The 27,196-nt window shown below is 51.5% G+C and overlaps 1 protein-coding gene and 1 pseudogene across 2 annotated transcripts in view; one reads left to right on the top strand and one right to left on the bottom strand.

The window, feature by feature from the left end:
- Positions 1 to 1,141: 1,141 nt before the first annotated feature.
- Positions 1,142 to 1,268, bottom strand: LOC143272087 (U6 spliceosomal RNA; annotated as a pseudogene).
- A 10,404-nt stretch (positions 1,269 to 11,672) lies between these two features.
- The window catches only part of Grhl3 (grainyhead like transcription factor 3), a 33,237-nt gene continuing 17,713 nt past the window's right edge, over positions 11,673 to 27,196 (top strand). Inside the window, exons 1-3 of one of the 2 annotated variants that reach the window (XM_076565395.1) lie at positions 11,673 to 12,197; positions 24,562 to 24,748; positions 26,737 to 26,798. In XM_076565395.1, the coding sequence (XP_076421510.1) occupies positions 12,181 to 12,197; positions 24,562 to 24,748; positions 26,737 to 26,798 (266 nt within the window). In that variant the 5' untranslated portion in view covers positions 11,673 to 12,180. The remainder of the gene's footprint in view (positions 12,198 to 24,561; positions 24,749 to 26,736; positions 26,799 to 27,196) is intronic. The other variant, XM_006975674.4, reaches the window with a different exon arrangement.

Genomic DNA, 27,196 nt, shown 5'->3' with positions numbered 1-27,196 from the left:
AGTTTCATCCAGGGACAGTTCTTGGTTGGGGAGGTCTCAGGTTGACTGAGAATCGGCTGTATGGACACTGAAGAAGTCATGTATGGCTTCTGAGATGGAGCTCAAACACTTCTTGAATGTCTGTTGTGGACAGAATGTCTGAGGCACAAGAGACACACAGCGAAGAGGGAACCTCCACCCGCTGCCCTCTCCCCGGGGAGTAGACAGTCTCTCCACAAGAAATTCCGTTGCCAAGAATCATTGTTTAAGAATGAGCAATAATGGCAAAGCCCAGTGGCGGTGATGGTGCAGGGACAGAGGTCCAGGGAAAGGAACTGGGTCCCCTTCTTCCTCAGGGCACTTGGATATTGTGTAAGGAAAGTATCCATCCTTAGGAAAGGGGAGGAAGACCAGGGCAGGGAACAGAGGCTAAGAGACAGAAACAGGGCAGGTGAATATGATCAGAGCCCTGCACACATAACCAAATACTGGATGTGATGGTGCCCACGTGAACGGGTAAACTGAGGCCCAGGCCCTCCCGTTGTCCAGTGGAGAAACCATAGGTTACAAATGCCGGCCAGAGCACGGCCACACCCTGGTGACAAACAGATAGCATCTGGTCAACAGCACTTGCTGTGGTAGGAGCTGGTCACTGCTGTCACTTCCTACCTTATTTCAAGCCCCATAGTAGAGTCATATCCACTCACCCCTGCAGGGAAACTTCTGTGTAGAAAAAATGCTTTGACAGAATTAATAGACACAAGAGCGAATTCTTGCCAGGGATGTCTAGGTAGTCTGATTTTTATTTTTTAATTTATACTAAGGGAAATGAGTAGATCTTTGAAGGAGAGATCAATAAACTTTGGCAGATGAATCCACCCATGCAATCACGACCAGAATCAAGATCTAGATTCTATCCATACTGCCCCAAGCCCCTTTGTACCTCTTTGAGTTAATTACCACACCCCAAAAGCAACCACAGTTCTGATCTGTACCTAATGAGTTGGTTTTGTTTTTTCATTTTTATTTTTTGACAGGGTCTCACTATGTAGTGCGGGCTGGCCTGGAACTCATTATGTAGACCAGAGTGGCCTCAAATTCACAAGGATCACCTGCCTCTACCTCCCAAGTGGAGTTAAAGGCATGCACACCGTGCCCAGCCAAAAACTTCAGCTTTATGAATTTGCGTGTCTTCCTGGTGCAGAGGCCACACTAATCCTGGTGCAGAGGCCACACTAATCGTCTCTGTGTCGTTCCAGTTTTAGCAGATGTGCTGCCAAAGCGAGCACTCTGTTTTTGAGAGAGTCTTGCTCCTCAGGTTGGCCTTGAACTTGCAACCCTCTTGCCTCTACTTCCTGACTGCTGAGATTATGGGTGTGTGCTGCCATTCCTAATCAGTTTTGCCTTTTCCTAGCCTTCATACCCATGGAATCATTCTGAATGTCCTCTTTTTGGGCCAGGCCTCTTTCATATGGGGGTGGGGGGTTGGGGGGGTTGGGTTGAGCCTGAAAACCATGGATGGTTTAAGCAGCATTGGAAGCAGAGGGGGAATCGAGTCAAAGGGGGGTAGATTCAGAAAAGGCGGGAGGGGAGGCGAAATGGAAAGTGTACCTGTGACCAGAGTGAGGAGTACAGGACTAGCTTGAGCATCCCTCGGAATATATTTGTGGCTTCCCTGAACCGAGCTAAGAGAATCCTGAAGTGGTTCAAGCACAGGATAAAATGAAGGTATCTCGGAGTGAGGACCAAGGGGGAGGCGCTTCGGCATTGGTTCCGGCATGGGCTTCACTCTGGAGACAGTGAGGAGCCCTCCCAGAGCTGATGCAAAAGTGGACTGGTGAGGTCTGGAGAAGAAACATGTGTGGCCACAGAAGACAACATAGCCTGGAGTCCAGAAAAGGCGTGGAGGCCAGTCATCCCATTGTCCACTTACTTAGTTATCTGCCTGTTCATTCACAATGCTTCTCATTCCACCGCTGCCTGTCACCCACTCACTGTTTCTGGGACTTGGTTTTTGTTTGTAAGGATTTATTTATTTCTATTCTATGTATTGGTGTTTTGCCTGCCTGCATGTCTGTGTGAAGGTGTCAGATCCCCTAGAGCTGCAACTGCAGACAGTTGTGAGCTGCCATGTGGGTGCTGGGAATTGAACCTGGGTCCTCTGGAAGAACAGCCAGTGCTCTAACCACTGAACCATCTCTCCAGCCCTGGGACTTGTCCATTACATTTCATCCTCAGCTTTGGTCTCTGACTAAGGCATGTGCAGACAGTAAAGGTGGAGGTTGGGGGTGGTGGTGGCAAATCTTGCCTGCTAGTCATTCAAAATTCTATCCTCATCCCAAAATTCTGGAAAATTCTTGTTTTCTGATAACATTCTTATCATCTTAAGAAATTTCTTCCTCTATGCTATATTTTCCCTAAGAATTTGACTGGTCAGGGCTGGAGAGATGGCTCAGAGGTTAAGAACACCGACTGCTCTTCCAGAGGTCCTGAGTTCAATTCCCAGCACCTACATGGTGGCTCACAACCATCTGTAATGAGATCTGGCGCCCTCTTCTGTATATATAATAAATAAATGAATCTTTGGGGAAAAAAAAAGAATTTGACTGGTCAGACGTGATCTTATTTTGTGAGCCTGGTGACTCAACCCTGAGCAGCAGCAGCAAGGACTTCAATTGATAAACACAAGGTCACCTCCATTCTAGTAACATGTGGGGGATAGAAAAGCAAAGTTCTGGATTAAAGAAATTTTTTAGAAAGGGGGGACTCACACTGTTGGGCTTTCCGAAGGATTAACTGCCCTGTCCCTTTCCGGGAGGTCACGGCTTCAGAACCCTTCCTGCCTGCAACATCCTGGGCATCCTCATGTTCTTCGGGATGCTTTGTGGGGTTCCCTGGCAGGATCTCAGGGAATCCAGATGTAGGTCAAGTCCAGGAGAAAGAGGTCAAACTTCACAGGAGGTCTGAGTTGGAGCAGGGGAAAAGGATCTCGAGTTGCAGGGACAGGCCATGCTTCAGGCAGTCACAGAGACAGAAAGTGCCGAGGCAAAGATTCTGTGGCAAATGGAGAGGAAAGCCAGTGGTCCTCGGTCACTGGACGGGACAGCAAGGGCAGTGCCGGCATACCCCACTCTCCAGGCCTGCATCTGGCACCTTACCACAGACAGATGCGTGAGGTAGGAGTACTCCAAGGTGGCCATCTGGGTCTTCTGGGAAACAAACCGCTTCCAGAGAAGGTGGGAAGGTCTGCGCCCCTCAGTCTGGGTAGCTTCCCCGAAGGGACTCCAGTCAAGTCTGTATGGGAAATCAGGGCTGGCTGCAGCCAAGGTTCTGCAGAGCCCAGGGACTCATCCAAACCCCAGCTCTACCCTCTCCTGAAGTCAGTCTCTCTACTGCCCTGGGCCTCAGCTGTCCCACCTGACAGGAAGAAGGTCACAGTGAAGCTATTCGCTCCAGCGTTGGGCACAGGGAAGGGGGAATTTCTAAAGGGCTCGGGTCTCTTTAGTGAGAGCAATTCCCCTAAAGCCCTTTGTCTCTCTAAAGGCAAACCTGGAGTATTAAAACAGTTAAATGACTTTTTCTTTTTAAAACAGAAGGGGGTAAAAACTGGTAGAACAAGTTAAAATGGCCTGTATTTTATTTTCTGTAAATCCCACCATGTCATGCCCTCAGGGTTCATCAGGGCATCAGAATAGCCCAGTGGGGACCTCCCCCTCTTAGAAGCTAAATTCCCCTCCACCCCCAACATTTGTCCCAACTGGGTGTGACTTGGCTGGGGCTTGAGGGGGGTGTCAGAGGTCATCAGGACTCCTAAAGATGATGTCTTTTTCCCAGACGAGGCCTCTTTTATGGTGACACAGAGCGTCCTCCAGGCCTGTGGGACACCCTCCCTGTCACAAACTAATGCTGGGGCTGACTGGCCTCTTTGTGACTTTTCTGTCTTGACCTTTGCTTGCCGGCTTCTACCTCCCCTGGGGCCTCCTTGTGGCTCCAGAAAGCACCCTGGGGTCTTGTCAACAGTTCCCCCGGTGGGGAAGTGTCTTCCTTTAAGCTGTTGGGCACAGTGGCCTTTGAGGATGATATTAAACTCGAGTCACAGTTGACGAAATGCCGAGCCAGGCTTCAAACCTCAGTGTGTCTGAGTCGAGAACTTGTTAGCATTACCACTGACGGAAGGCGATGGAAGACTTTAACTTAGAGTCTTGATCTTCAATACCTCCCACCTACCTTGCAAGCTGCAGGCAACCCCAAAGACTGGAGAACAGAGGGGCGTGAAACGGGTCGCATCCTATTTGGACTGTGTCTGTATTGTCCTAGGCTGCTGTAACAGCCAAATGAGATCCTGTGACCCTGGACCAGATCATCAGTCCATTCAGAGACTGCTGAAATATGGCCAAACCACCAAAGCCACAGCCTAGAGAGTCAGGTCACTGTCCCCTGCCTATCAGGACTCTTATCTTGCCAGAGATATCTTCAGAGCCCTTTAGTGGGTCAGAGTGCCGGTGACCTGGGAAAATACAAATGGTGGAGCCCGTCTGTGCAAGGGGAGGGGACCAGGGCCGAAGGCTCCTCTCCACGCCATTTGATTGCTTGCTGCTGAGGCTGGGTGCTGATTTCTCAGGAGCCTGGGCACAGAACAACAGTCACGCTCACACCCTCACGGGCAGGGGCATGTGGTGACTAAGCCTCATCACCAGGCGTATCTGCCCAGGGCTGAGGGCCTTAGGTGGCAGATGCAGAGGAGACAAACACTCCCTGTGCTGCGGGGTGGCATACCCACCCCGGTGATAAGGATGGCAGTCAACACTCACCAGGATGGAGCGAAGGGCTTTTTGTGTTGCCTCACCTAGCAAAGCCTCCCAGGGTAGGAGTCATGCCTGCCACTCTGCAGACTGAAACTATGGTTCAGAGTGCCTAAAGGGCTTGCCCCAGGATTTGAACTCAGAATCCAATTCTCAAGTAGCTCTGCTCTGTATGTGTGTTGGAGTGGTCTATTGCAGAGACTTCTGGACCCCCTAGGGTGGGGACCAAGACCTCTTATGGGTTCTCAACACATACAAGATACTGTGAAATTGGATAACAAAATTGATTTTGCAGAAGTTCATGGAAGAAAACAAAGTTTTCCTGAAGGGGCTTTGTGGAATTTCCCACAAGCTAAATCCGCCTAACTAATTTCCCTCCCCAGCGTGTGGCAGATGGGACACATACATACATACATACATACATACATACATACATACATACATACATTTGATCTAGGCGAATCACCTCTGGGTGCAAAGTGCTCTAAAGGAGGTCGACCAGAACTCCGCGTCTGATCCAGGGCAGGGGCCCTGGGAGCTCCTGTTGGCACCAGGCCTTTGCCGCCTTCCTTCTGTGGTTCTCACGGAAGGCCCCTAGCTTGACTCCAGCAGAGGGGGTGGGCATGCCTCGGTACTGTTTGCCTTGGTAATGGCAGGATTAACAGGTTTTTCAGAGTTCATTTTTATTTGGAAGTAGGCAGTGTCTTGTTCTAATCGTCCTTTCCAGTCTAGTGATGGGCCCAAGGTACACGTCCCTGGGGGGAGTGGGTCTCAGGGCTCCCTTGGGACCCACTCAGCTGAGATGGCCTTTCTAACAAGCCTGCTCCTTCCAGGACCTGGGCCCTCGTGGGCCCCTCCCTCTGGCTGCCTCCAGTTCCAGCCAGTTCCTGGCCACAAGGCCAGGACTCCCACACAATACTTTAGCATTCTACTGTTCCCTGCTTGGCTCAGCACAAGCCCGTCTGATTGGCTCCTTTTTAATAACTGTAAAATTCCCTTCTTCAGCTTACAAAAGAAGTCATGGGGACAGATGAACGAAAATAATAAAATGTAAATTGCACCTGCTCCCTTTACGTACAGCTTCCCGGTGCCTTCCTCGCTCCATCTGAATGGGCTCTACGGATAGGAGCAGACCAACTTATGGAAGGTAGAGTAAGCGAAAGACTCAGAGCCAAGGGCTCAGATCACGGCGGTTCTGCTCGGGTCACCTCGGGTGAGGGGTGTCACTCTCGGGCTTCACTTTTCTCACGGCTGAGAGGGTTGAATGAGGACTCACAGACACTGACAACTGTCCTGCAAGTCTAGGGACAAGCCTCCACGACCCCCTCCCAGATTACAGCCTGGTGTCTGACTGCATGCCGTGTCTTCTTTTATTTCTCTTAGCCTCCGCGAGGGGTACACGTACGAACTGATTTTTCAGGATCAGACGCGGAGTTCTGGTCGACCTCCTTTAGAGCACTTTGCACCCAGAGGTGATTCGCCTAGACCAAATGTATGTGAGTAAAATTGCTAGACTGAAGGACAGGCTGACGAGGTCTACATGGGCCTGGTCTTACCCTTGCCAATGCTGGTAGTGTGCTTCCTTCATCCTTATCAAGAATGATCAGGAAAAACAGCTGCTTATTTGTGGAGTGCCAGGAGATGGCCTCTCATTTTTGTTGTTTTTTTTCCCCACACCCCTCAGTCTCTCATTTTTAAGGCCAGACTTCAGAGTGGTTTTGGACCCTACGAGTTCCCAGAACCACTAGGCAGGAAGGTTGGTGGTGTCAGGCAGAACTGATAAGGATCTGAAGTACAACGTGTAAAGGGGGCTGAAGGTGGCCCACTCCTGCCCATGTCCTGGCCTTCCAGGAACACAGCTTCCAGACCAAACAAAACCTTCAAAAGGGGGCCATGTGAGCAGTGGTGGCTCACGCCTTTAATCCTAGCACTTGGGAGGCAGAGGCAGGTGGATCTCTGAGGACAGCCTGGTCTACAGAGTGAGTTCTGGGACATGTCCTCTTTGCCTCCATTTAGGTCCAGTGATGATAGAGGACATCACAGCAAACTGTAGAGCTTGACAGACCTCCAGGACCCCTTGGGTCCATGCTAGTATCTAGGGTGATGCTCCATCCAAGAGTCTGGGTTCTTTGCCTAACCAGGGGCTCTCTCTGAATCTCAGCTAGCCTTCCAAATGTGGCCAATGACAAATTCTGACGGTGCGCCCTGGGAAAGAGCTGGATACATAGAATGAGCTGTTGTAAGGGAGGCAGGGTAAGGATGCTGTGAACATGACTGTTCACACTGGAACCAGGAGCTGGTTGATCGGACCCCTGCTAAGCAGTGCCCGCCTACACAGCATTCCTTTATTAGGTACCAATTTTTTGCCACTGACTTTCCATCAAGGGCTCATCTAACTCAGTCCTCGGGGATGAGAGATGATGGGGAAACTTACTGATGTGAAATCACAGGCCCAGGATGAAGACCCTGGGAGCATGGGTTTTAACTTCAGGGGTCCCCTTGTGGGTGAGGGGAGAAGGCAACAACCAGCTTATCCAGAGCGTTAGAACCTGTTGTAAATGATACCCATATTTCCATTGGTTCAAGTTATTCATGGACCGCCTGTTGTGCCGAGGCCTGGGGCAAGTGCTGTGTAAGGCCTTTCTTTGCATCATTTCCACTCTCTGGATGCTCACGGCTCCCACAGCCCCTTCACACAAAGTGTCAACCACCTTGCCAACTTTCAGTCTGCCTTCCCCCTTTCCCTGTCAAGCCATGCTAGGCCCGGACAAGCTCCAAGGACTGTTTCCAGTCCTTTGGAAGGCTCTGGGGGCAGGCAGACCTCTGTGTGGTCCTGTCCTGGGACCACACGGAGAGCCTTAGATATGACATCACCTCTCAGGACTCAAGAGTCACGTGTTGCACACATCAAGCCGTGAGACCTCTGCCTGGCCCACTGGAGTCCATCAGTGTTGCCTAATCCTGACATCAGTGATGAGGGAAACTGAGCTCTGCAATCAGTGAAGGCTTTTGTCCAAGGTCTCTGGCACTTGACTCCAGAACTCACAGCCTTCAGTAAGGCAGAAACAGTTTTACAGGGAGCAGGCCCCTCTGGGAAGGGAACCCTGTGCCCCACTCTTAGAGGGAGAGGTTCAGAGCAAGTACCATAGAGTTACGGCTTAGTAAGTGACAATAACTGTCATTGCCAAGTCAAGGTCAGGTCTAATATCTGTGCTCACTGCTTAGAGCTGGCATGTCAGCTGACTCCGAGTCTTCGCTTTGTGTGGGCACGTGTGTGCATGCTTGTGTGTGTCCAAGTATGTTCTCAAGCGCCATTTTTCAGGCTCACTCCACCTTGGATTCTTTGAGGCAGGCTCTCTCACAGGCCTTGGACTTACTGAGCAGGCTCTGCTGGGGAGCCAGGGACCTGCCTGTCTCTAACCCCCAACTTGGCGATTGTAAGCATGCACCACTACACCGGCTTTGGTTTGTTTTGTTTTGAATGTGGGTTCTGGGGACAAACTTGGGCTGTGATGGCCTGACAAGCTCTTTCCTGACTGAATCACCTCCTGGGCCCTCAGTCTGGTCTCTGTCTCAACCTTCGCCCTGGGAAGGACAGGAACACAATGGTTATGCAGTCTGGTCTGTGGTCACTAGTTTTGGTTAATCACTTTCTGGGGTGGGAGGTGATAGAAATCAAACCCAGGCCCTACAAAATCTGTGCCAGCCAGCTACATGCTTCGCCTTGTTTGATGATGGTGGAGCTGCAGAGCTGTGTAGTTCTGAAGTATTAAAGTGGCACAGACTGCCTGGCATGAGGGGGCAAGGGGGAAACGCAATCTTGTCATTCTGGTGCCCACAGAGCACCACTGCTGGGCATTCACCGTTTCAATGTTTTCTTACAGGACACCAGATGTTCATGAGCTCTGGATGGTCAGGAAGATCTGGGGTGTTAGATGACAGGCCATCACAGCGAATGTAGTTGTGGGGTCCCAACCTTCACAGGTGTTCAGAGCAACCCTGAGGGCCGGTGCTAACAGCACTGTGGTCCTCAGCTGACTCTTCTGCAGCAGGCGAATCATGAGCAGTCATCATTCTGGGAAGGATGGGGAGGGATGAAGGACGGTGCCACCCTCCAAGGGCACATGTCACCATACCTGTAGAGACAAAGCAGCTGTTCTTGGTGATAGTGACATGTGAGCCCATCCACATAGTGATTCCCTCATTTGGTCTCTTGGGGGTGGGGACTCTGACTCAGCTGTAAGCCTTAGCAAGTGGCCAGAGGATAGGCAGAACCTGACCCCGGGGCAGTCACCGACTTAATGCAGATCTGAGAAGCACGGAATCCGAAAGAACCTGGGCTCCCATCTCAGCTTTCATTTGGTAGCTTCCGCCTTTCAGCCAATCATTTAGAACTTAGCCTAAGTTCTTAGCTTATAAAAAAGGGCTGCCATTTTTCTTCTGTAGATTGAAATGAAGTTGCAATGGGGAAGCCTGATTCGGAAACGGGTTTTTCTAACCACCAGGTACTGGGTGCTGAGTACTGCACAAAAAACTTCATATGCACCATCTGATTCAACCCGGTCACCTCGTGAGGGGGAGCACGATTTTGTACCCAAATACAGGTGAGGAAAATGAGGTTAGACCATAGTCACTTGTCCAACCTCATGGTGCTGCTAAGTGCCTGGGCGGGGACTTGAACCCAGTTCTGTGTCTTCTAGAAATACTATCCCCTAACAGAGGTAACGCAGACAGGGAATAGCAGCCATCCTTAGTGTGATTGTTAGTGGATATAATTATTATGTTACATCTGATTGACTGGTCTCTGCTTATAATTTCTTAGACAGAGCAACCAAGAACTGAAGTGTCCGTGCAAAGGCATGTTCCCAGGAGTAGGTAAGGCAGGCAGCTAGGCGTGAGCAGTGTCACTTCAGAAGCTTGGCCTCTCTGAGCTGTGGCAGTAAAGGCCTTGCCACATGGCTGGGAGGACCCCTGTGACCCTGTCCACCGTCTCCTGGCATCCTTGGTCCCTACCCCAGACCACTAGTCCTTCCATCATCCAGGGCACCTTCTGGAGGCTCCCTGTGTAAGGAGGCACAAAAGCCCTCTGCTGAACTCTGATGGTGGCTGTGACTATAGAGCCAGGACCCAAAGAGGGAGAGGACCCATTTATAAAGGCCGGCGAGCAAAGACATGCTACCTGAGATCCCAGCACAACCCCCTCCCGAGCTCAGCCAGCATGAGTCATACCGGGGCCCTTGCAACACAGCTGACAGAAACTCTCGAGCCGCGCACAAGGTGAGGTAGACAGCTACAGAGAGAAGTGTGCCATCCTTCGGACGGCAGCGGGCCTGCAGCTCCCGTCAACTGTCACCTCTGTGAGTGGCCGCTGGCAGAGCTGGTCCACCGCTAACTCTGCCGCCGCCGCCCCCGCCGCCGCCTTCAACTACACGGAGCTATTGGCACCCCTGTTCCCTCATCTCAGGGGATGATAAAGAAGTGCCAGGCTCCCTTTTGGTAATGACATGATGCCTATGAAGGTTTGGCATGATACCTGGTCTATGCAACATGCAGAGCACCTACTGGGAGCCAGACACTGAAGCCAGCCCTGGACAGTGACCAAGACACTGCTCCCATGGAGCTCACATTCCGGAGGAAGGGAGGATAGATGCACTAGATGAGAAGACTACGAGAAAGTCCCAAGGGCTTTGCAGAGAACAGAATAAAGCGGTGTGAAATCCAGGGACGGATGTCTACTTCCACAAGCATGACTGGAGAGGGTTACTCCACAGAGCTGGCTCTATTATCAGTCACTACGGTTCTTCGCTGTTTTCGGAGCTCCCTGGGGTGGCCTCTAAACAGACTCCAGTGAGAAATCACTCTGATGGTTCTTCAAACCCAGTACCCCAGCCTAAGAGGGCTCCCTTGAATTTCAACGTTACCCTGAAAAGCTCCATCTCATCAGAGGTGTTGCTTGCCTTTCATCAAGAGGGAAGGAGAATGCTCACCGGGAGGTGCCCAGGAACACAGAGCAGAGAAGTGCTTTGCCAAGCAGGGGGTGAGGGTAGCGGTGAGAAAGAGTCAAGGTACGATTCCAAGATGTGTGCCTTAGATTGCTTTTCCCACTAACCCCCATGGAAGCCCTGTGTTTCTGCTGGCACTTGCTGGCATTCTGGGTTTGCCACCCCAGACTGCTCATGGCCATTCCTCCGCCATCCCTTCACTTAAAAGGCATCTGATTTCTCCTGAGTGCCCAGCACAGAGCCAAACACTTAAAATGGCCAGCCAGCTCAGACTTCTGAGGCAACCACCTTCAACTTTTCCATCCTTTCTGGGCTGGCCAGAGGCATGTGGTCTGCCCACATCCCATTGAGATTGGCATCACACAAGATGAAAGGCTGCCCTGCCCTACTTCCCCACCCCTAAAACACACACACACACACACACACACACACACACACACACACACACACGGGTTCGTGTGTGTGAAGGGGGTAGGGGTAGCAAACTCCTCCCAAGCAGAAACCGGGATTTTTTTTTTCCTCTGTTGCCCCAGAATCCAGAGTGAGACCTTGCACATGTAGGTGCTCAGTAAATGTCCTGCGGACTGAGGCCACCAACTTCAACTCAAGGAGCGGTTAGTCTCATAGATGACTGAGAGGGCTCTGACACTCGCTCTCACCCTTAGGCAAGCCCCCTCACCTCCCTCCTCCATTTCCTCTCCGTCGTGTAAAGGACGCGGCTGGGGGGGGGGGGAGGGGGCAGAGTCCACAGTAATACCACCCTAGCCGGTCACTGTGAGAATCAGAAGAAACCACCTGGATAACAAAACTAGAACCCATAATGCTACCTTAAGGGGAAAGTTCTGAAGAAAGGGGAGGGGTACAGAGAGCTCCCTTCTGTGAGAAGGGCAGAGAAGGTGAATGGAAAGAGATGTGATGTCTGTGGGGAGATGTTTCTGGGATCCAGGATGCGAGCTGGAGGTGGGCCGAGACTTCCTTTGAGCCAAGTACCTGTCTGTTTCTGTATTTTTCCTCTAGTCCCGAGGTTCCTTCCCGACATCTGTCTCCTCCCTCCTCCCTCGTCCCCACCCCCTCACCCCCTGAGCAAGGAGGGAATTGGCCAGCTCCACCCGGTCAGCCCCCCAGAGCTCCGCCCCTGCTGGTGGGCCAAGCGTTAACAGCTGCACCTGCTGCTGCGAAGTACTTGCAGTCGGCACCTGTGCCCGCAGCCAATCAGCGCCAACGCCGCAGGGAGCCGCTGTCAGCAAAACCTCCACATCCACAGCTCAACAGAAATCAGACACTTCCCCGGGCAGGGAGGGGATGTCCATGTCAGCCGCGAGTTAGAGACCAGCAGGCAACAGCGGCGCCTGGGTACCTAGAGCAGGATCGCTGGAGCCCGACCTCGGAGAAGGAAGATGTCGAATGAACTTGAGTGAGTAAAGCGGTGGCTGCCCGGCGTCCCGGCCTCCCCAGCACACCCAGGCTGGCTGGGGTTTCCTGCAGAGGGAAGAGCAGGGAGGCCGGCGCCAGGATTCACACGGCAATTTGTAAGGGTGAATGAATGGGCTGACGATCCTGCCCTGGCGTGTTGAGGCACGTTCAGCTCTCTATCTAGGGCTGACTGTTTCCCTGGGAAAATAATTTTTCTTTCTCTCTGGGCTGAGCAGTTTCGAGGAAGAGAAACACAGGGCTGGCTGAAACTGTGAATTTTGGCATGGTGTTTTGATACTCTGAAGGGGCCTTGGAAATCAGAGACACTTCAGCCCCGTGGACGCTCTCTCTCCTCTTGCCAAAGGGAACTTCTTTGAGGCGGCTCTAGGAGCTGTCTTAGGCAAAGAGTTGAGTTTCTCTAAAGGTACTTGTTTGTTGAGTTGGAACAATCCCAAGAGAGGCTACGACAGTAGTGGCTGAATACATGCTCTCTGTAGTGGTTTTCCTTAAGTTCAAACCCAGTGTCTGTCCCTCTCAAGCGGTTCATTCTTGAACAAGTCATTCGACTTATCTGAGCTTCGTTTTCCTCATCTGAAAAATGGGAACAAGAATGTTTTTGTAGGATTCTTAAATGTGCTGAAAGCTGTAAAATGCTTACCAAAGAGCCAGGTCAGAAGCTGAGTTCAATAAAATGTGGTCAGTTTTACCCAGAGGCAGCTACGGTAGTTCTAAAACTGGGGAAGCCGAGGCGTGATTTTCGGTGAGGTCATCTGTGTTGCCTGGCAGGTGCCTTCCTGCCCACATCTGGGATTCAGAATTCCTGACTGGCTGATGCTGACCTCACTCTGGGCCTTGGCTTCAGGTCCAGACTTAGAGAGGATGGGATAAGGTTAGGGTGTAGACCGGGAGCTAGCAGGAAAGGACGGAGTTCTTAAACACCAGCTTCCCTTTCCTCCCATCTTTCAAGGTGCATGAGCAGATGGGATAGTTGAACAGTTCTGTTTTCTTTCTATCTCTGTCTCTCTCCTTGGAGCTTTTCCTCGGCAGGTTAAGAATTTAAACACTTAAAGACAGAGGAGTTGGTGGATCCTAACACAGACAGGACTCCAGCATACCTGGTAGCTCTTAGGTATGCCTGGCTCGGCCAGCTCCATTCACTATGATGTCTACATTTACCAGCTCCATTCACTATGTGAATCACATAATGATTATGTGGCGAGCGTCAGATTTCCTTTTGAATGGATTCTTGGTACAATGTGTTGACAACTGGACCACAACTAAGTAAAAGTAGGAGCACTGTCCTGGCACCTGGGTTCAAGTCCCCACTCCTCACTTATTACCTGAGTGGCCTTGGGCAAGTCATTACCCAAGCCCTAGCCTCCTTCCCTGTAGACTGTGACCAGTAGTAGTGCTTATGGAGTTGTTAAGGGATTGAATTTTAGAACAGCCATTGCTTTAAAGCCTCGAAGGGAGCATGCGAATAATGCCATCCTCACTTCATGGAGGAATGAGCAATTGGACATTTCTGAACCCTCTTACTTTTTATTTTCCCATACTTTGAAAATACACACACACACACACACACACACACACACACACACACACACACTCTTGAGGTATGTCTCCAGCACAACTTAGAATGCCAATTAAAGCTGCCAAGACTGCAGACAATCTATTCAGGTTGCTCCTTAGGGGGTATGTGTCCTGAAGCTGGCCTATTTGAACAGAAGGTTTTCTGCTTGTCCATAATGGTTTGGGTTTGAAGTCAAATCAGCTGACAGTAGAGGATTCTCCATTCCTGGAAGCCTGTACCTGTGAGTAATTGCAGGCCAACTTTGAAGCTACTATTTGCGATTACAATGGCTGACCCTGAGGGCTCAGCTGTTCCTATAGCTGGTGTGTGTGTGTGTGTGTGTGTGTGTGTGTGTGTGTGTGTGTGTGAAATGCTTGGCTTGCAAGTTCTAAGTGGCTGCTGCTGCTGCTGCTGCTGCCTTGGTCTTGAAGAGCCTTGCCTGGAAAATCGTATTAGGCCAAGCAGTCATCTCCATCCCTCAGAGAATGAACAGCTTTGTCGGCCCTGGGGCAATGGTGAAAAGTCAGGTTTGAATTTGCTTCCAGTCCAGTTGAATGAGTTTGCCCTCCCTGACTCGAGCTTCCTCACTAGTAAAATGGGGACTATGACCACACCTACCTGGCAGGGGAACACTGAGCTCTGGTAGAGGACCACCTGGATCACTAGCCCCATTCCCAGGCCTCCGGTGGGAGGTGGCCCTGGAAAGGCCAGGCAGTGTAGTCAGAAACCAGCTCCAGGCAGCTGGTGGGTGGTGAGCACCCGGCCTTTCATGTGGTCAGGCCCAGTGCCTGGCGCCTCTGCCAGCCCCCCTGGTGCTTCCAGCCCGCAGCGTAGCAATACCCGGCGGCGAGAGCAGACTGCAGGGTTCCTGCGGCTGTAGCCTTCTGGCTTCTCAGGGAACACAGCCTGGACTCGCACCCTGCCCACCACGGGCCTGGTTAAATGGGCCGTCAGGCTAGTCTGGAGACTGTGGCTCTCTTGGGAGCCAGATCCCTGGTGGCCATTGGACTCTTTGGACTCTCTTAAGTGTCCTACACCTGCTGAGAGATGGAGGGCTTCACCACCATTGGTATACAGTTGGTGCATCCTGAGGATACCATGCCTCAGCACCCTGGCCTCTGCATCCTGCAGCCTGAGCCCTCTGCTATTGGGAACAGAGACTGGAGAATGACCACGGAGGAAGGCCCAAGGCTTGAGGGCTCACAACGTGCCCCCTCCACCCTGGTCCACAGTGCTGAAAGAGTTAACCCGGAGCGCCGCCCCGCTGCGGTTTTGTGGTCGAAACCATGATTGCCAGGAGCAAATTTTTGTCGTGCAGGAGGTGTGTTATTAAAAGTCGGAGTTACGGGGCTGGTGAATGAAAAGTTAAAAGCCCTCATCAAGCTCCGGCTGTAAAACGGGGCGGAGCGGGGGCGGGAGCAAGAGTGGTGGTAATAACGGCAGTGGCTGCGCAGGCGCGGTCTGGGAAGCGCGCTGACCCGGTGCAGTCCCGGCCAGCTTCCCAAGCCTTGTGCGAGGTTTAGACAAAAAGAGGGACAGCGGCCGAGCCCAGGTCCCCGACTACACATTAGACGACCTAACAAACGCTTGATCAGCACGTCTCATTCGTCCTTCTCTGTAACCTCAAGAGGGATGGGCGTGTCAAGGGACACTGACTAGCCAAGATCTCCTGGAAGAGCTGGGGTCTCACCTGGATCCCAACCAGAAACTGAAACTTCTATGCCTAGACACTAAGTATAAGAACGTAGATCAATTCCCTGCTTTTTGTTTTTTCTGTAGGTTCCTTGTATAAGAGACAGTGCCTCTGTGTACCCTGTCTGGAACTAAGTAGCTCAGGCTGGCTTTCAACTCGTAATCCTCCTGCCTCAGCTTCACCAGGGTTTGGGATTATAGGTGTGTGCCACCACACCCGAGTCACATTTTTATATACTTGTGTTTTACAAGCCTGTGTAACTTTTGAAATGAGGCAAGGGAAGAGAGAGTTATTATCTTTAAGAAATAATTATTATTGGCTCATCCAGAACACCATGCTCAGAATGTAGCTGCTGTGACTGGCGGTGTAGCTCAGTTAGCGCATTTGCCTGGCACGTACAAGGCGCTGGGCTCAAACCCCAGCCCCACCACTGAAAGTAAGTAAATAAATAAAAAGAGGTCCCTGGCTCATCCTCACATGGGAACTTGGATATGCAAATTCTTAGCCCTGCCCTAGATGTACTGAATCATAAACTCTGGGGGTGGGGCTGGCCATCATTTGTTTTAACAGGCCTCCCAGGTGATTCTGATGTGTGTTCGAGTATTAAAAACCACTGGCCTAGAAGACCAGGTAGAGGACTTTTAGGGAAAGGAGGTTCCCAGGTTGGCCACAGTCCTGCTGAGTCAGCAGACCTAGAGCAAGAGCGTGCGCACACACAGACACACACACACACACACACACACACACACACACACACACACACACACCACATACACACACAGGGTCACGACTGTGTGTTTAAAGCCCAGCTCTACAGCTTGTGAATTGGTAACAAACTCTTCTTATCAGTTTCTGCATGCATAAAAAAAACACAGTGATTTAAAAAAAAAACCAAAGCCGGGCGGTGGTGGCGCACGCCTTTAATCCCAGCACTCGGGAGGCAGAGGCAGGCGGATCTTTGTGAGTTCGAGGCCAGCCTGGGCTACCAAGTGAGTCCCAGGAAAGGCGCAAAGCTACACTGAGAAACCCTGTCTCGAAAAAACAAAAAACAAAAAACAAAAAACAAAAAACAACAAAAAAAAAAAAACCAAAAAAACAAAAAACCACCCACCTCTCAGTACGTGGGTGGGAAGGCCAGGGGCCATCATTCAGCTCCTTTCCCTGACTTCTCTCCCTCGCTCTTCTCCATCTGCCTCCCACAAAGGCTCGACAGGTTAAGGCACTGGTCACCAAGCCCGATGGCCTGAGTTCAGTTTCTAGGCCGAGATGAGAGGAGGAGAGAACTGCCTCCTGCAAGCTGTCCTCTGAACACACATGATACTACACAGCAGACATGTGCATGCACACACACACAGGCGCACACACGTATACATATATATGTGCATATGCATTCATGTAGAGTTATTCCCTTGAGTCTTCTCAAGGAGCCATCGAGAACTGGGGACAGGGGAGGGTAGAGTCAGCATTGTGTCCCCACCACCCAGCACACGCCATTCATCACAGAATAACTCTCAGCGAATGTTTGTTGAATGAATCAGTGAGTAACTGAAGGAAGAGGCGCAGCTCTCTGATTGAGACGTAGATTTCAATTTTTTTTCCCACACCTCTATTGGACAGTAGAGAAAGAAAAAAAAATCAGACAAGGAGCCAAGGGAACAGAGTGTAAAATAAAAATTCCCATACAGGAGAGAGTTTTTCAAAGGGCAGAAAGCGAGTTTCTGGTATAATTAAGAAACGGCATGTAATTAATTCGAACGCAGCCAGCCATGTATCTGGAACCTGGCCTCCATCAGCTTGCCCACCTGGATCCAGAGAAGGAAGTGGCCTGTGCTCTTACCAGCCAGCTTCCAGAAAGAGATGACCTATCTGAGAGAGAGAGGAGAAAGTGGGGCTGGAATGACCGTTCAGCAGGAGCGCTGGGGTGATAATGGAGGAACAGTTTGCGTCATTACATACCCGCACTTGACCCGAATTATCTCACTGCATCTTTCACTAGCGAAACTTCGCGGACTCACTGTAAAAATGAAAGACCACAAGTAGAATAATTTCAGCTTGGTACTTAGTGGTTCCTGAATGAATGATCCCTATCATCACACTTGGGTGAGACTCTCACTCTCATCTTCCCACAAAGGTACAGAGATGTCAGGTCACTTGCTAAAAGTCACACAGCAGAGGCAAGACTGGAACCCAGGTCCGAATAGCATTGGGGCACACCCCTCCAACCAGATAGGCATGCTACCTCATTCAAACTGGAGCTGCCACACATTCATATCCTGTATTCCACCATCTCCCCCAGTGAGAACACCCCAGAGAGCCCCCGTTTCATGTGGGCAAGGCACATTTCACAACATGTGCAGCCAGAAAACCAGATGGGCCACTGGCAAGCACAAGAACCCTGGGGCACCCCTGTCATGCTCAGGAACACCTTGCGTGGGGCTGGCTGAAAAATGATTCCTCTGTGAGCCGCCGTGGTAGGGCGTCCCTGTGGGTGATTGGTGAGTGTGATTGATTACTGCTGATGAAGCTGGGTGGCTCACAGCTGGGTTTGGCAAGTCACTAACTGGGTGTATCTGGGTGTCAACACCCAGTTCGGGTGGCCCCTGGAACTCTTCCTCCTTAGGCTTAGGGAATTGGAACCCAGCTTGCCCAATCTCTCCTGGGCTAGGTACTTCCATAGGTGAGGCTTGAGGCTGCCCCCTTGGGCGGTAGCCTTCCTCCCACTCTGCTGAACGCACACGCACCCCTGGATTACTGAGATGCCTTTGACAGGTACGGTTATTGACCTCAGAACAAGGATGAGATGCTTCTAGACTCCTTTCTGCATTGGGTGTTCTGAGGTCTTACCACTTCTTTGGGACTTCGTGTCTAAGGGCTGCCGATACCTGGAATTGCCAGGATTCTGACAGAAGGAAATGGCACAGGAAGGTCTCAACGTGCAGCTGGGGTGGCATCTACTTCGTGTCCCTGGGGATCTGGAGTGGCTCAGCCCCAGTGCAGGAGCCCCAGTGAGTCAGAACACAGCTGGCATAAAGCCGTACTTCTCCACTCTCGGCTTCCTCCGTGTTGGGACGTGCGTGAGTCACGGCATGAGGCTGACTGGACATGAGACAGCTGATACTGCACCCCGCCAGTGCCAGGGAAAGGCTCGACTGCCTCGGAACCCCGGCCAGGCGGATTGCACACCCCTGCTGGCCCGTAAGAGGCCTCAGCAGCCAGGCCTCAGCAGCCAGGCCTGGAGGCCTCTCTCCCCACTGGAGAAGATGGGATGGGAGGCTCTGGGGCAGCAGCTTGGTGAAGGCTCTGGATGCGGCGACATGGCGCCCCCAGTTCTGGCCTGATGTGTCAGTACCAGCAGGTGGCTTTACGCGGATCAGGAGCCCTGTCCATGGGTGTTTTCTGTGCTATCAAATTGGGACAGTCATATCTTCCCTCCCTACCTTACAGGCACATCACAGGACCTCAGGTATGACAGATGGATGACGGGTATGTGTTGAAAAAACAGCACACTATGCAAATGAGAGGAATTATCAAATCCTGGACTTGAGCTTCCTCCCCAGTCCCGGCTGGCCTTCCCTGAATCTAGACAATACATGCAAAGCACCTGCCTCACACCCAGCACACAGTAGGGCCAGGCCCAGGCTGAGACCTTTGACCTTGCTTCTCAGAAGGTCTCAGGTCCTCCACAGCCATCTTCTCCCTGTACCCTCCCCCTCTTAATAAACATCCACCATTAACTCAGGCAGGTACAAGGCCTCTGGCTTCTTGTTCTTCACTTATTTGGTATTGGCTGTCTGTCTTGTCTTCCTCCTCCATGATGACCAGGAGAACCCTGTCTTGCTGTCCCTAGAACAGGGGCTAGACCGTGGCAGTCACTTGATGAATATTGGCTAAAGTGACGTGGGATACCATGCGAGTTTCCTGGGCTTTCCTTTGTCCTCCATCCTTTGGTGTAAAAGGGACTTACCATGGAGTTCCCAGGCCAGATTCTCAGGTCACCTCCTGTGTCCATTGTCTACTCTAGGTTCCCAGGTCACCTCCTGTCTCCATTGTCTATTTCAGGGTCTTTAAAGTGGGAATAATAACCACCATGTGTGTTAGGAGTCTCCGCCAGATAAGGACTTCGAAAGGCAAGGCAAGGGGTTATTATACTGTCTCCCTTGTCTTTTGACTAGAGCTGGTTCACAGCCCAGGGTTTGGGGTGTGTGATCATCCAGGGACCTCAGGCAGTCTCCCCTCTACTCTCAGCCTGGAGTGCTGGGGTGATGGCCATGATGATGAGGGCCTATTTACAGTGCCATTATGGTTGGCAGGCTCATAAGCACATTTCTTATGTTAATGCATATAATTCTCCTAACAACCCAGGAGAGATTAACTCCGCTGTAAAGTAGCCACCCTGGGTGACTCTGTGTGATAGTGCTGTGTTCTCATTAATATTCTTCCCAGCATTTATCTCGAACTAAAATTAACTCGCCTGCCTGTTTATAGTCTGTCTGCTCCAATTAGACAAAAAGTTCCATGGGAGCTGAGCCTTATCTGCCTTGGACTTGGCTGATTTCCCAGGGCCTAGAAGAGCCCTTGACTGGCACGTGGGAAACGTTCGATAGACCCATTTAACAGATGGGGAAATCAGCCGAGAAGGCTGGGTGCCTTCCTTCCTCAAGAGCACACAGCTCCCCAACTCATGAGCTTGTGTTTCTTCTTCCCATGGTGCACTGGGCTCTCTGTGCTGTGCCCTGATAAGATCTGAGGTCATCACAAATGTGGCCCAAGGACAGGTCCTTTCCCGACTCGCTCTCCCGCTCTGTCTTGGACAGGGACATGAACTGAGAATCTGGGCAGAACCTAGGGAAGGTGACCTCATAGGCTAGGTATCACCCGGCTTCCCCTTTGTTCTGAGCTGTCACTCGTGAAAAGGGCTAATTCTTTCTTGGAAGCCCTGTCCCATTGAGCCTGTAGCAGCTTCTTCGATGTTCGGTTCTGCCTCACCACTGGGCCCTCGGCCCTTGTAGTCTTTGAAAGAGCACAGAGCCCGGGTCCTGATGTCAGGGTTTGGCACAGAACTCTGCTGGCCCTATGAACAGTCAAGATATCCAGGAAGCCAAATGCTTATCCTTTTTTTTTGGTTTTTTGGTTTTGTAGCTTTGAGCCTTTTCCTGGAACTCACTTGGTAGCCCAGGCTGGCCTCGAACTCACAGAGATCCGCCTGGCTCTGCCTCCCGAGTGCTGGGATTAAAGGCGTGCGCCACCACCGCCCGGCTACCAAATGCTTATCCTTAAAGTGTGAGGCCAGCTGGTGGCAAACACGGGCATGGGCACCAGGACTGGAGGGCTCTCAGCTCCTGCCCAGAAACTCTTCCTATCATTGTCTCACCTGCTCGTGCCTCCTGCCTGTGTGGGTGGGAAATTCCTCGGAGCCTTGTGGAGAACTGGTTCAGTGTATTCCAGAGGAGGGAATTTTCCAGACTAGGAAAGGCATCGAGAGTGGAGGTGAGCGGGGACTGAGAGCTGATACTTGGAGTCCAAGAGGTCCGAGTTCAAGTTGAGCCGCCCTGCACTTCCTGGCTGAGTGGCCATTAGATGGTGATTGTTCGAGTCTCAGTTTCTCCTTTTGTCAAAGGGGATAGTGGCATTCGTGTCTCAGAGCTGGTGTGTGACAGATGAAGTGCCACCCAGAAACAGTTGGCACGGTGTCTGTCTATGATAGATGTTTAAGATACCTGAGGGGCTTGTTTATTAAGGAGTCAGACTTGGGATCCCAAGGGAAGCATTGGAGACCCTTTTAGCCCAGGAAGACCCCCATATGAAAACTCTGTTCTTTTGTTTTGGGTTATGACTCTGCTGCCTTTTAAAATTTCTTTTACAAAAAGGGTCAGAAAATGGATAGTCCTACAAAACTGAGACTGGCCATTTCTTAGTCAGTGGACCAGGAACGGGAGTTCAGACCTGTGTATGACCAGGCTGGCAATACAGCACCCTCTCAGCATCTAGCTCCAAGCCAGCCTTGAGCGTCAGTACGGTATGCATACATTAGGTGCTTCTTATGTGCCAACAGGGCGTGTGTGCATTGAGCATTTATGTGCCAGGCAGGGTGCTAAGCATTTTCCCAAGTATGAATCAATGTTCTCAGTCTTCACGGTCCTACATTTACGATCCTTATTCATAAATGAGAAACACTGAGCCCCGGTCGGCCTTGCTGACCAGTGGGGGACCAGGGAAGGTAGGGACCCTCAGACATCCTCTGCTTGTCCCATGCCATCTTAGTTAGGGAGTTCCCTATAGCCTGGGGCCTGGCAGGGACAGGGGCATGTTTGGTAAATTCCTCTAACCCCAGGCTCAGTGAGGAGGGGCCACCTCACGTTACCCTGTCTGAAGGCTTCTTGATTTATAGCAACAGAAACTTGGGTGTGCCTCACTCTTCATGCTCCTAAAGCAGGAAGGTTTCTGTCATTTCTCTTTCCTGTGTGACAGTTCCTGCTGCCTCCCTCTCAGAGTCCCAGACACCTACACCTCGGGGGCCCAGCGGGACGGTAGACACTGCAGAGGAATCGTCCCTGTAGTCCGCACTGCCTGGGCTCGGCTTGACTGACAATTCCACTCGAGTGAAAGCCTGTACCTGAGGTACACCTCAGGCAGCAAGGCGTATACTTCCTGCAAGAGCCTCCTAGAGGCCCCTGCCCACCCAGTGGTCTGGCACAACCCCTGCAACTCCAGCACCAGGGTAGCCTCTTGCTCTGGTGAAGACTTGGGTCAAGGACAGGGAGCAGTGTGGCTAGTGGAAAGCACATGTCTTGGGAGCTGGAGGAGACCGAGTTGAAATCCTGGGTGTGGGCTGGGGATGTAGCTCAGTCAGTAGGGTGCTTGCCTACCATGCACGAAACTCCAGGTTCAGTCCCCAGCACTGCATAGACCAGGCGTGGTGCTGCACCCCTATAATCCCAGCACTTAAGAGGTAAATAAAAGAGGTCATTCCCAGCTAAACCCCTAGTGAGTTGAAGGCCAACCTGGGCTACACAAAACACTCTAATAATAATAATCCCGATTGGGTGGTTGACTGGCTGATCGTAGGTGTTTTCTTTTTCTGTCCGAGTCCATAGTTCCTACATCTGTTAGGTGAAGCAAGGTCATCCCCAAGTAGTAACGTGTAAGGGGCAGAGATGCCGAGTGGGAACAATCCAGACGCCATGTTTCACGGCATCTGGTGCTGTTCCTAAGACCCTAGCAGGGCGAGTCAGTCGGACCCATGTGCCCCTTATAGAAAGGGGGGCTCTAGGACCCCAGCAGACCTGAACACCCCACTTGACCTTTGAGCTGGGCAGCCATTCTCTCACTTTCTGTGTGCTCTAAAATAATCAGGAGAGTTTTGTGGGTGATCGCACCCACACATTCCCGGACACTCTGCAAGTGTGGTCCCCGGGGCTAGAGGCGGCAGCAACAGCAACAAGGATGCTGTTAGATGTTCACACTCTCAGCTACCCCGGTTGGAGGGAGTCAGAAACCCTTGGGCTGGGGGTGTAGCTCAGTTAGGAGAGTGCTTGCCCAGCGTGGTGAAGCCCCGGGTTCTGTCCTCAACAACACATGAACCGGACACAGTGGCCCACACTTACAATCCCAGCACTTGGGAGGTGGAGGCAGAAAAGATCAGACGCTGAAGGCCATCCTTGGCTACACAAGTTTGATGCCAGTCTGGGCTACGTGGGACCCTTTCTCAAATCAAAAGACTCTAGGGGCGGCCTCAGTTGTTTTAACCAACGGGCCACGCTCTCCCTGCTTCAAGTCTGAGAGCATGAGGCCACTCCAGTACTGGACCCTGGAAGCTCCTCCACTCTCTGAGCTGTCTCCTCCACCAGTGGAAAAAACAGCTGTGCCTTCACTGAGGACAGTGCATGGTCTGTGTGTAGGCTCAGTGCCCGAACACAGCCAGGGCACAGCAAAGACAAACAAACTATCATTGTCTTTTGTTTTTGAAACAGGGTTTCACACAGTAGCCCAGACTGGCCTGGAATTGCAATCCTCCTGCCTCAGCCTCCAGAGTACTAACAGTAGGTTTGCACCTCCCCGATCCCATCCCCTGCTAGAGGTTGATTTTGTAATCATCGTTGCTCCCTGTATGCCTCCATCCCTTTCTTTTAGCCCATACATGCAGCTCGTCCCTGGGCTACAGCGCCTTGTATTTATATGGGTGTCTTGGCACAGTGTTAGGCTGCCCCTGCCTCGGCCTGGTCATGAGCAGCTACTCGGGGACCTACCATATATGTCAGTCCAAAATGCCACTCCCCAGGACCAGGCTCTGCCCACCAGCTCTCTTGCTCTGATGTCCTGTCCTTCACTGTGTTTCTCGATTTGATCATCTGCAGGGCTCTGTGCCTTTCATGGTCTCAGGACAACCTCAGGAGTCATGCCGCACTGTCTGCAAGTTTCATTTGCTGGAAGAGTGTTGCCATGACTCCCTGTGGACAGTATTGCCATGGCAGCACTCTATGGAACTTCCTGGAGGCCTTCTAAGTATGGTCCTTGTGTCGGAGACCAGGGCTTCAGACCCCAGGTCTGCAGCTTCTGCATAGCAGATCAATTTGGCATTGATCTGTATCCGAGGCTCATTACCTAAGGTGGCCGAGGAAGAAGTCTCACGTTCCTAGGATTGGTGCCTCCTGGCAGTGGCAGAAGCTGTGTCTTGGGGACCTTCCTCTGAACCTAGAAGAGAGAATTCTTATTTGTGTGTTTGCGTTTGCCTATGCATATGTATGCAAGTATGTACACATGCTTGTGCATGTGCTGGTGCACACGTATATGTGCATGTATATGTGCATGCATGTGGAGAGCAGATGACCACCTTCTCTGTCATTCCTCACATACTCTCCATCTTGCATATTTTTGAGGTTGGTACTTACCTGGAACTCATATCTAGACTAGACTACCTGGCTAGTGAGTCCCAGGGACCTTGCTGTCTCCTCTTCCCCAGGCTGGGATTAAAGGAGCACACTACTGCATCTGGCTTTGTTTTTTTTTTAAACCTGGGGACCAAACTCAACCCTTCATGCTTGTGTGGCAAGCACGTCACCAACTCTCCATCCTCAAGTGACCCTTCTTATCTGCCTGCAGTTTCAGGTCTGTGCGACTGCTAAAGAATGACCCTGTGAGCTTCCAGAAGTTTCCCTACACTAATGAGGACGAGGCCTGGAAGACGTACCTGGAGAACCCTTTGACGGCCGCCACCAAAGCCATGATGAGAGTTAATGGGGATGATGACAGTGTTGCAGCCCTGAGCTTTCTCTATGACTACTACATGGTACGCTTGCCACCTCGGGCCGTGAGCCCGGCTGCTAAGTCTGTCTCTGCTGTCAGGGCTCAGCAGCCCCTCAACCCTGGGCCTCTGAAAATGCCATTTCCCCTTTCCTGAGTAAATCCTACTGTCCACCTGGGCCTTAGCATGAATGTCACCTCATTTTCTCATGGTGTGGGGAGCGGGAGGTCCTCCTGGGTCTCCATTCTTATATCACCAGTTCTTTCTATTCTCCCTATCACCCCTTTCCTTCAAAATACTGTGTGCCCGCACATTTCCATCTCCCTACAAGACGGCTCCTGGAGAGTGGACACACATCATGACCATTGATGAAGCCCCAGCCGCCCGCACAACCTGTCACCTGGTCTACAGCGCATATTGGTTGAATAGATTCCTGGCTTGGCCAAGCACACTTCATGGCAACCATCCCCACTGGCCCTCCTTTCTGCCCTGTCCTTTGGGTCACCCCAGCCTCCCACCATCCCCACCCACTGGTGCCCCCCCCCACCATCTCATCACCTGCAGCAGGGCTCTCCTTTTCTTGATGTGTCTTCCTGTCCTTCCTGCCTCTGCTAGCATGCTGTCTTTTCTTGTCCCTTGGGCCTTAGACTCTGGGGATCGTTGGTTCTCAGGCATGGACATTGGGCCCTTTCAGCTCAATGTGAACCAGCCATCAGTCACAAATATGAACTCACAATATACCACCATCACCACCACCACCACCTCTAGTGCCTGTGCCAGAAATGGCTAACAGAGAGCAGCCTGCATCCTCACAGGGCATCCGTGAGGCCTCAGTGTCTTTGCTAACCTGGAGCTCGGGCAGCCCTGCCTCTCTGAGCATCTGAATTGGCATGGAGAGCAATGCTGTCTTGCACTGGGGCATTGCTCCAATAAATCTTCCTGGATTTGTTGAGATGGCTGGTCCTGAATATGAACATTCAAAGCCACTTTGTGTGGGGGTGGGGGTGTTCACCCACTCATGTTGGAAGGTGAATTCTCCTCATGACTTCAGAGGCCCAGGGAGACCAAGGTATGTGGTTCCTGACAGGAAAGGCCCTAGGCTGTCTCTGGTCCTCATTCCAGGCTAGCCTGGCTCCCCTGCCTGCCAAATACCCATAGACTGGCAGCCTCTGGATCCTGTCTAGCTCAGGTCAACAGAGGGGCATTTGAATAGCTACTCCAGCTCAAGGCCATGATGGAAGCCAGAATTCTCCATCCATCTTCAGATCCCAGCCTGGGGTTCACAGGGTGAAGCTGGATTGTAAACTAAAATTCCGTGCAAGAGGCCGCTTCCAGGGCTGTGCCTTTGCCCCTAGACTGCCCTGAGCACATACAGTTCTTTTCAGGGCTAGTTGTGTCTTTTACACGTGAGGATATGAGGTCCAGAGATGTTAAGTGCCTTGCCCAAGGACACACAGTCAACATGTAGTATATCTATGAAGGGAATCGAGAAATGGACTTGGAGTCTGTCCTTCTCGCAGAAGAGGCTCTGGCCCTTGGTCTCCCCACCTAGGTCATAGTGATGGTGTTGATAGAAACTCAGGATGGTGAGAGACGTTAAATTAGGAAGCATTTTGTACAAGGTCTCACTTACATGATGTGCTCTTTTTAAAAGGGGCACTGTCCTTTTTCTATTAATCTATAGCTTTCAAATCCCCTTGAAGCAGTTATTATAATCCTCCATTTAACATTTGAAGAAACTGAGTCTGAGAGAGGTAGTCATTTATCCAAAGTCACAGCACTTTTAAATGGTGAGGTAAGTCAGCCAGGCAAGTCTGACTCTCACTCCCATGTTCTCAACTAGAAAGCTCAGGGAAGAACTTTCCCCCTGTCGCTTGGGCTCAGTCTCAGTGGTGGCTAGAGCACCAGGCAGCTTCAACTATTTTCTCCCAAGCATTCCAGGGCCTGGCCTCAGCCCCTGAAAGTTAGGAGGCTCCCAGTAGCCAGGTCCCAGCCAAGAACAACCTGTCAATCTTTCCTTCTTCTCCTCCCAGGGTCCCAAGGACAAGCGGATACTGTCCTCCAGCACCGGCGGCCGAAATGACCAAGGAAAGAAGTAAGGCTTCTCAAGGCCACCTCTGCCTCTTTAGACCCTTCACTGCTCTGCTCTGTCGGGGACCTTGAGTGCAGGCTGGTCTGCCTGTCAAGCATAAGGGGTGTGGTGCTGGAACCCACACACAGTAACTCTTGGACTCCTGTATTTTAACTTCCTTTAAGATCAGAAGGAAACAATGTGTACAGTCCAGCCTGGAGTCTACCTGTCTTTATGCTTGTACAATAGGAAGGTTTCGGAACAACTGATACCTAGCTGGTAGTGTAGCTCAGCTGGTAGAGTGCTTGTGTACCATGCATGAGGCTCTGGGTTCGATGCTCAGCACCACATACAACCAGTATGCTAGTGCATGCCTTCATGCCTGCCATGTCAGCATTTGAGAGGTGGAGGCTGGAGAATCA

The sequence above is a fragment of the Peromyscus maniculatus genome, chromosome 2 (genome assembly GCF_049852395.1).
Source record: "Peromyscus maniculatus bairdii isolate BWxNUB_F1_BW_parent chromosome 2, HU_Pman_BW_mat_3.1, whole genome shotgun sequence".
Taxonomy (NCBI): domain Eukaryota; kingdom Metazoa; phylum Chordata; class Mammalia; order Rodentia; family Cricetidae; genus Peromyscus; species Peromyscus maniculatus.
This window is presented reverse-complemented; position numbering and strand designations above follow the sequence as displayed.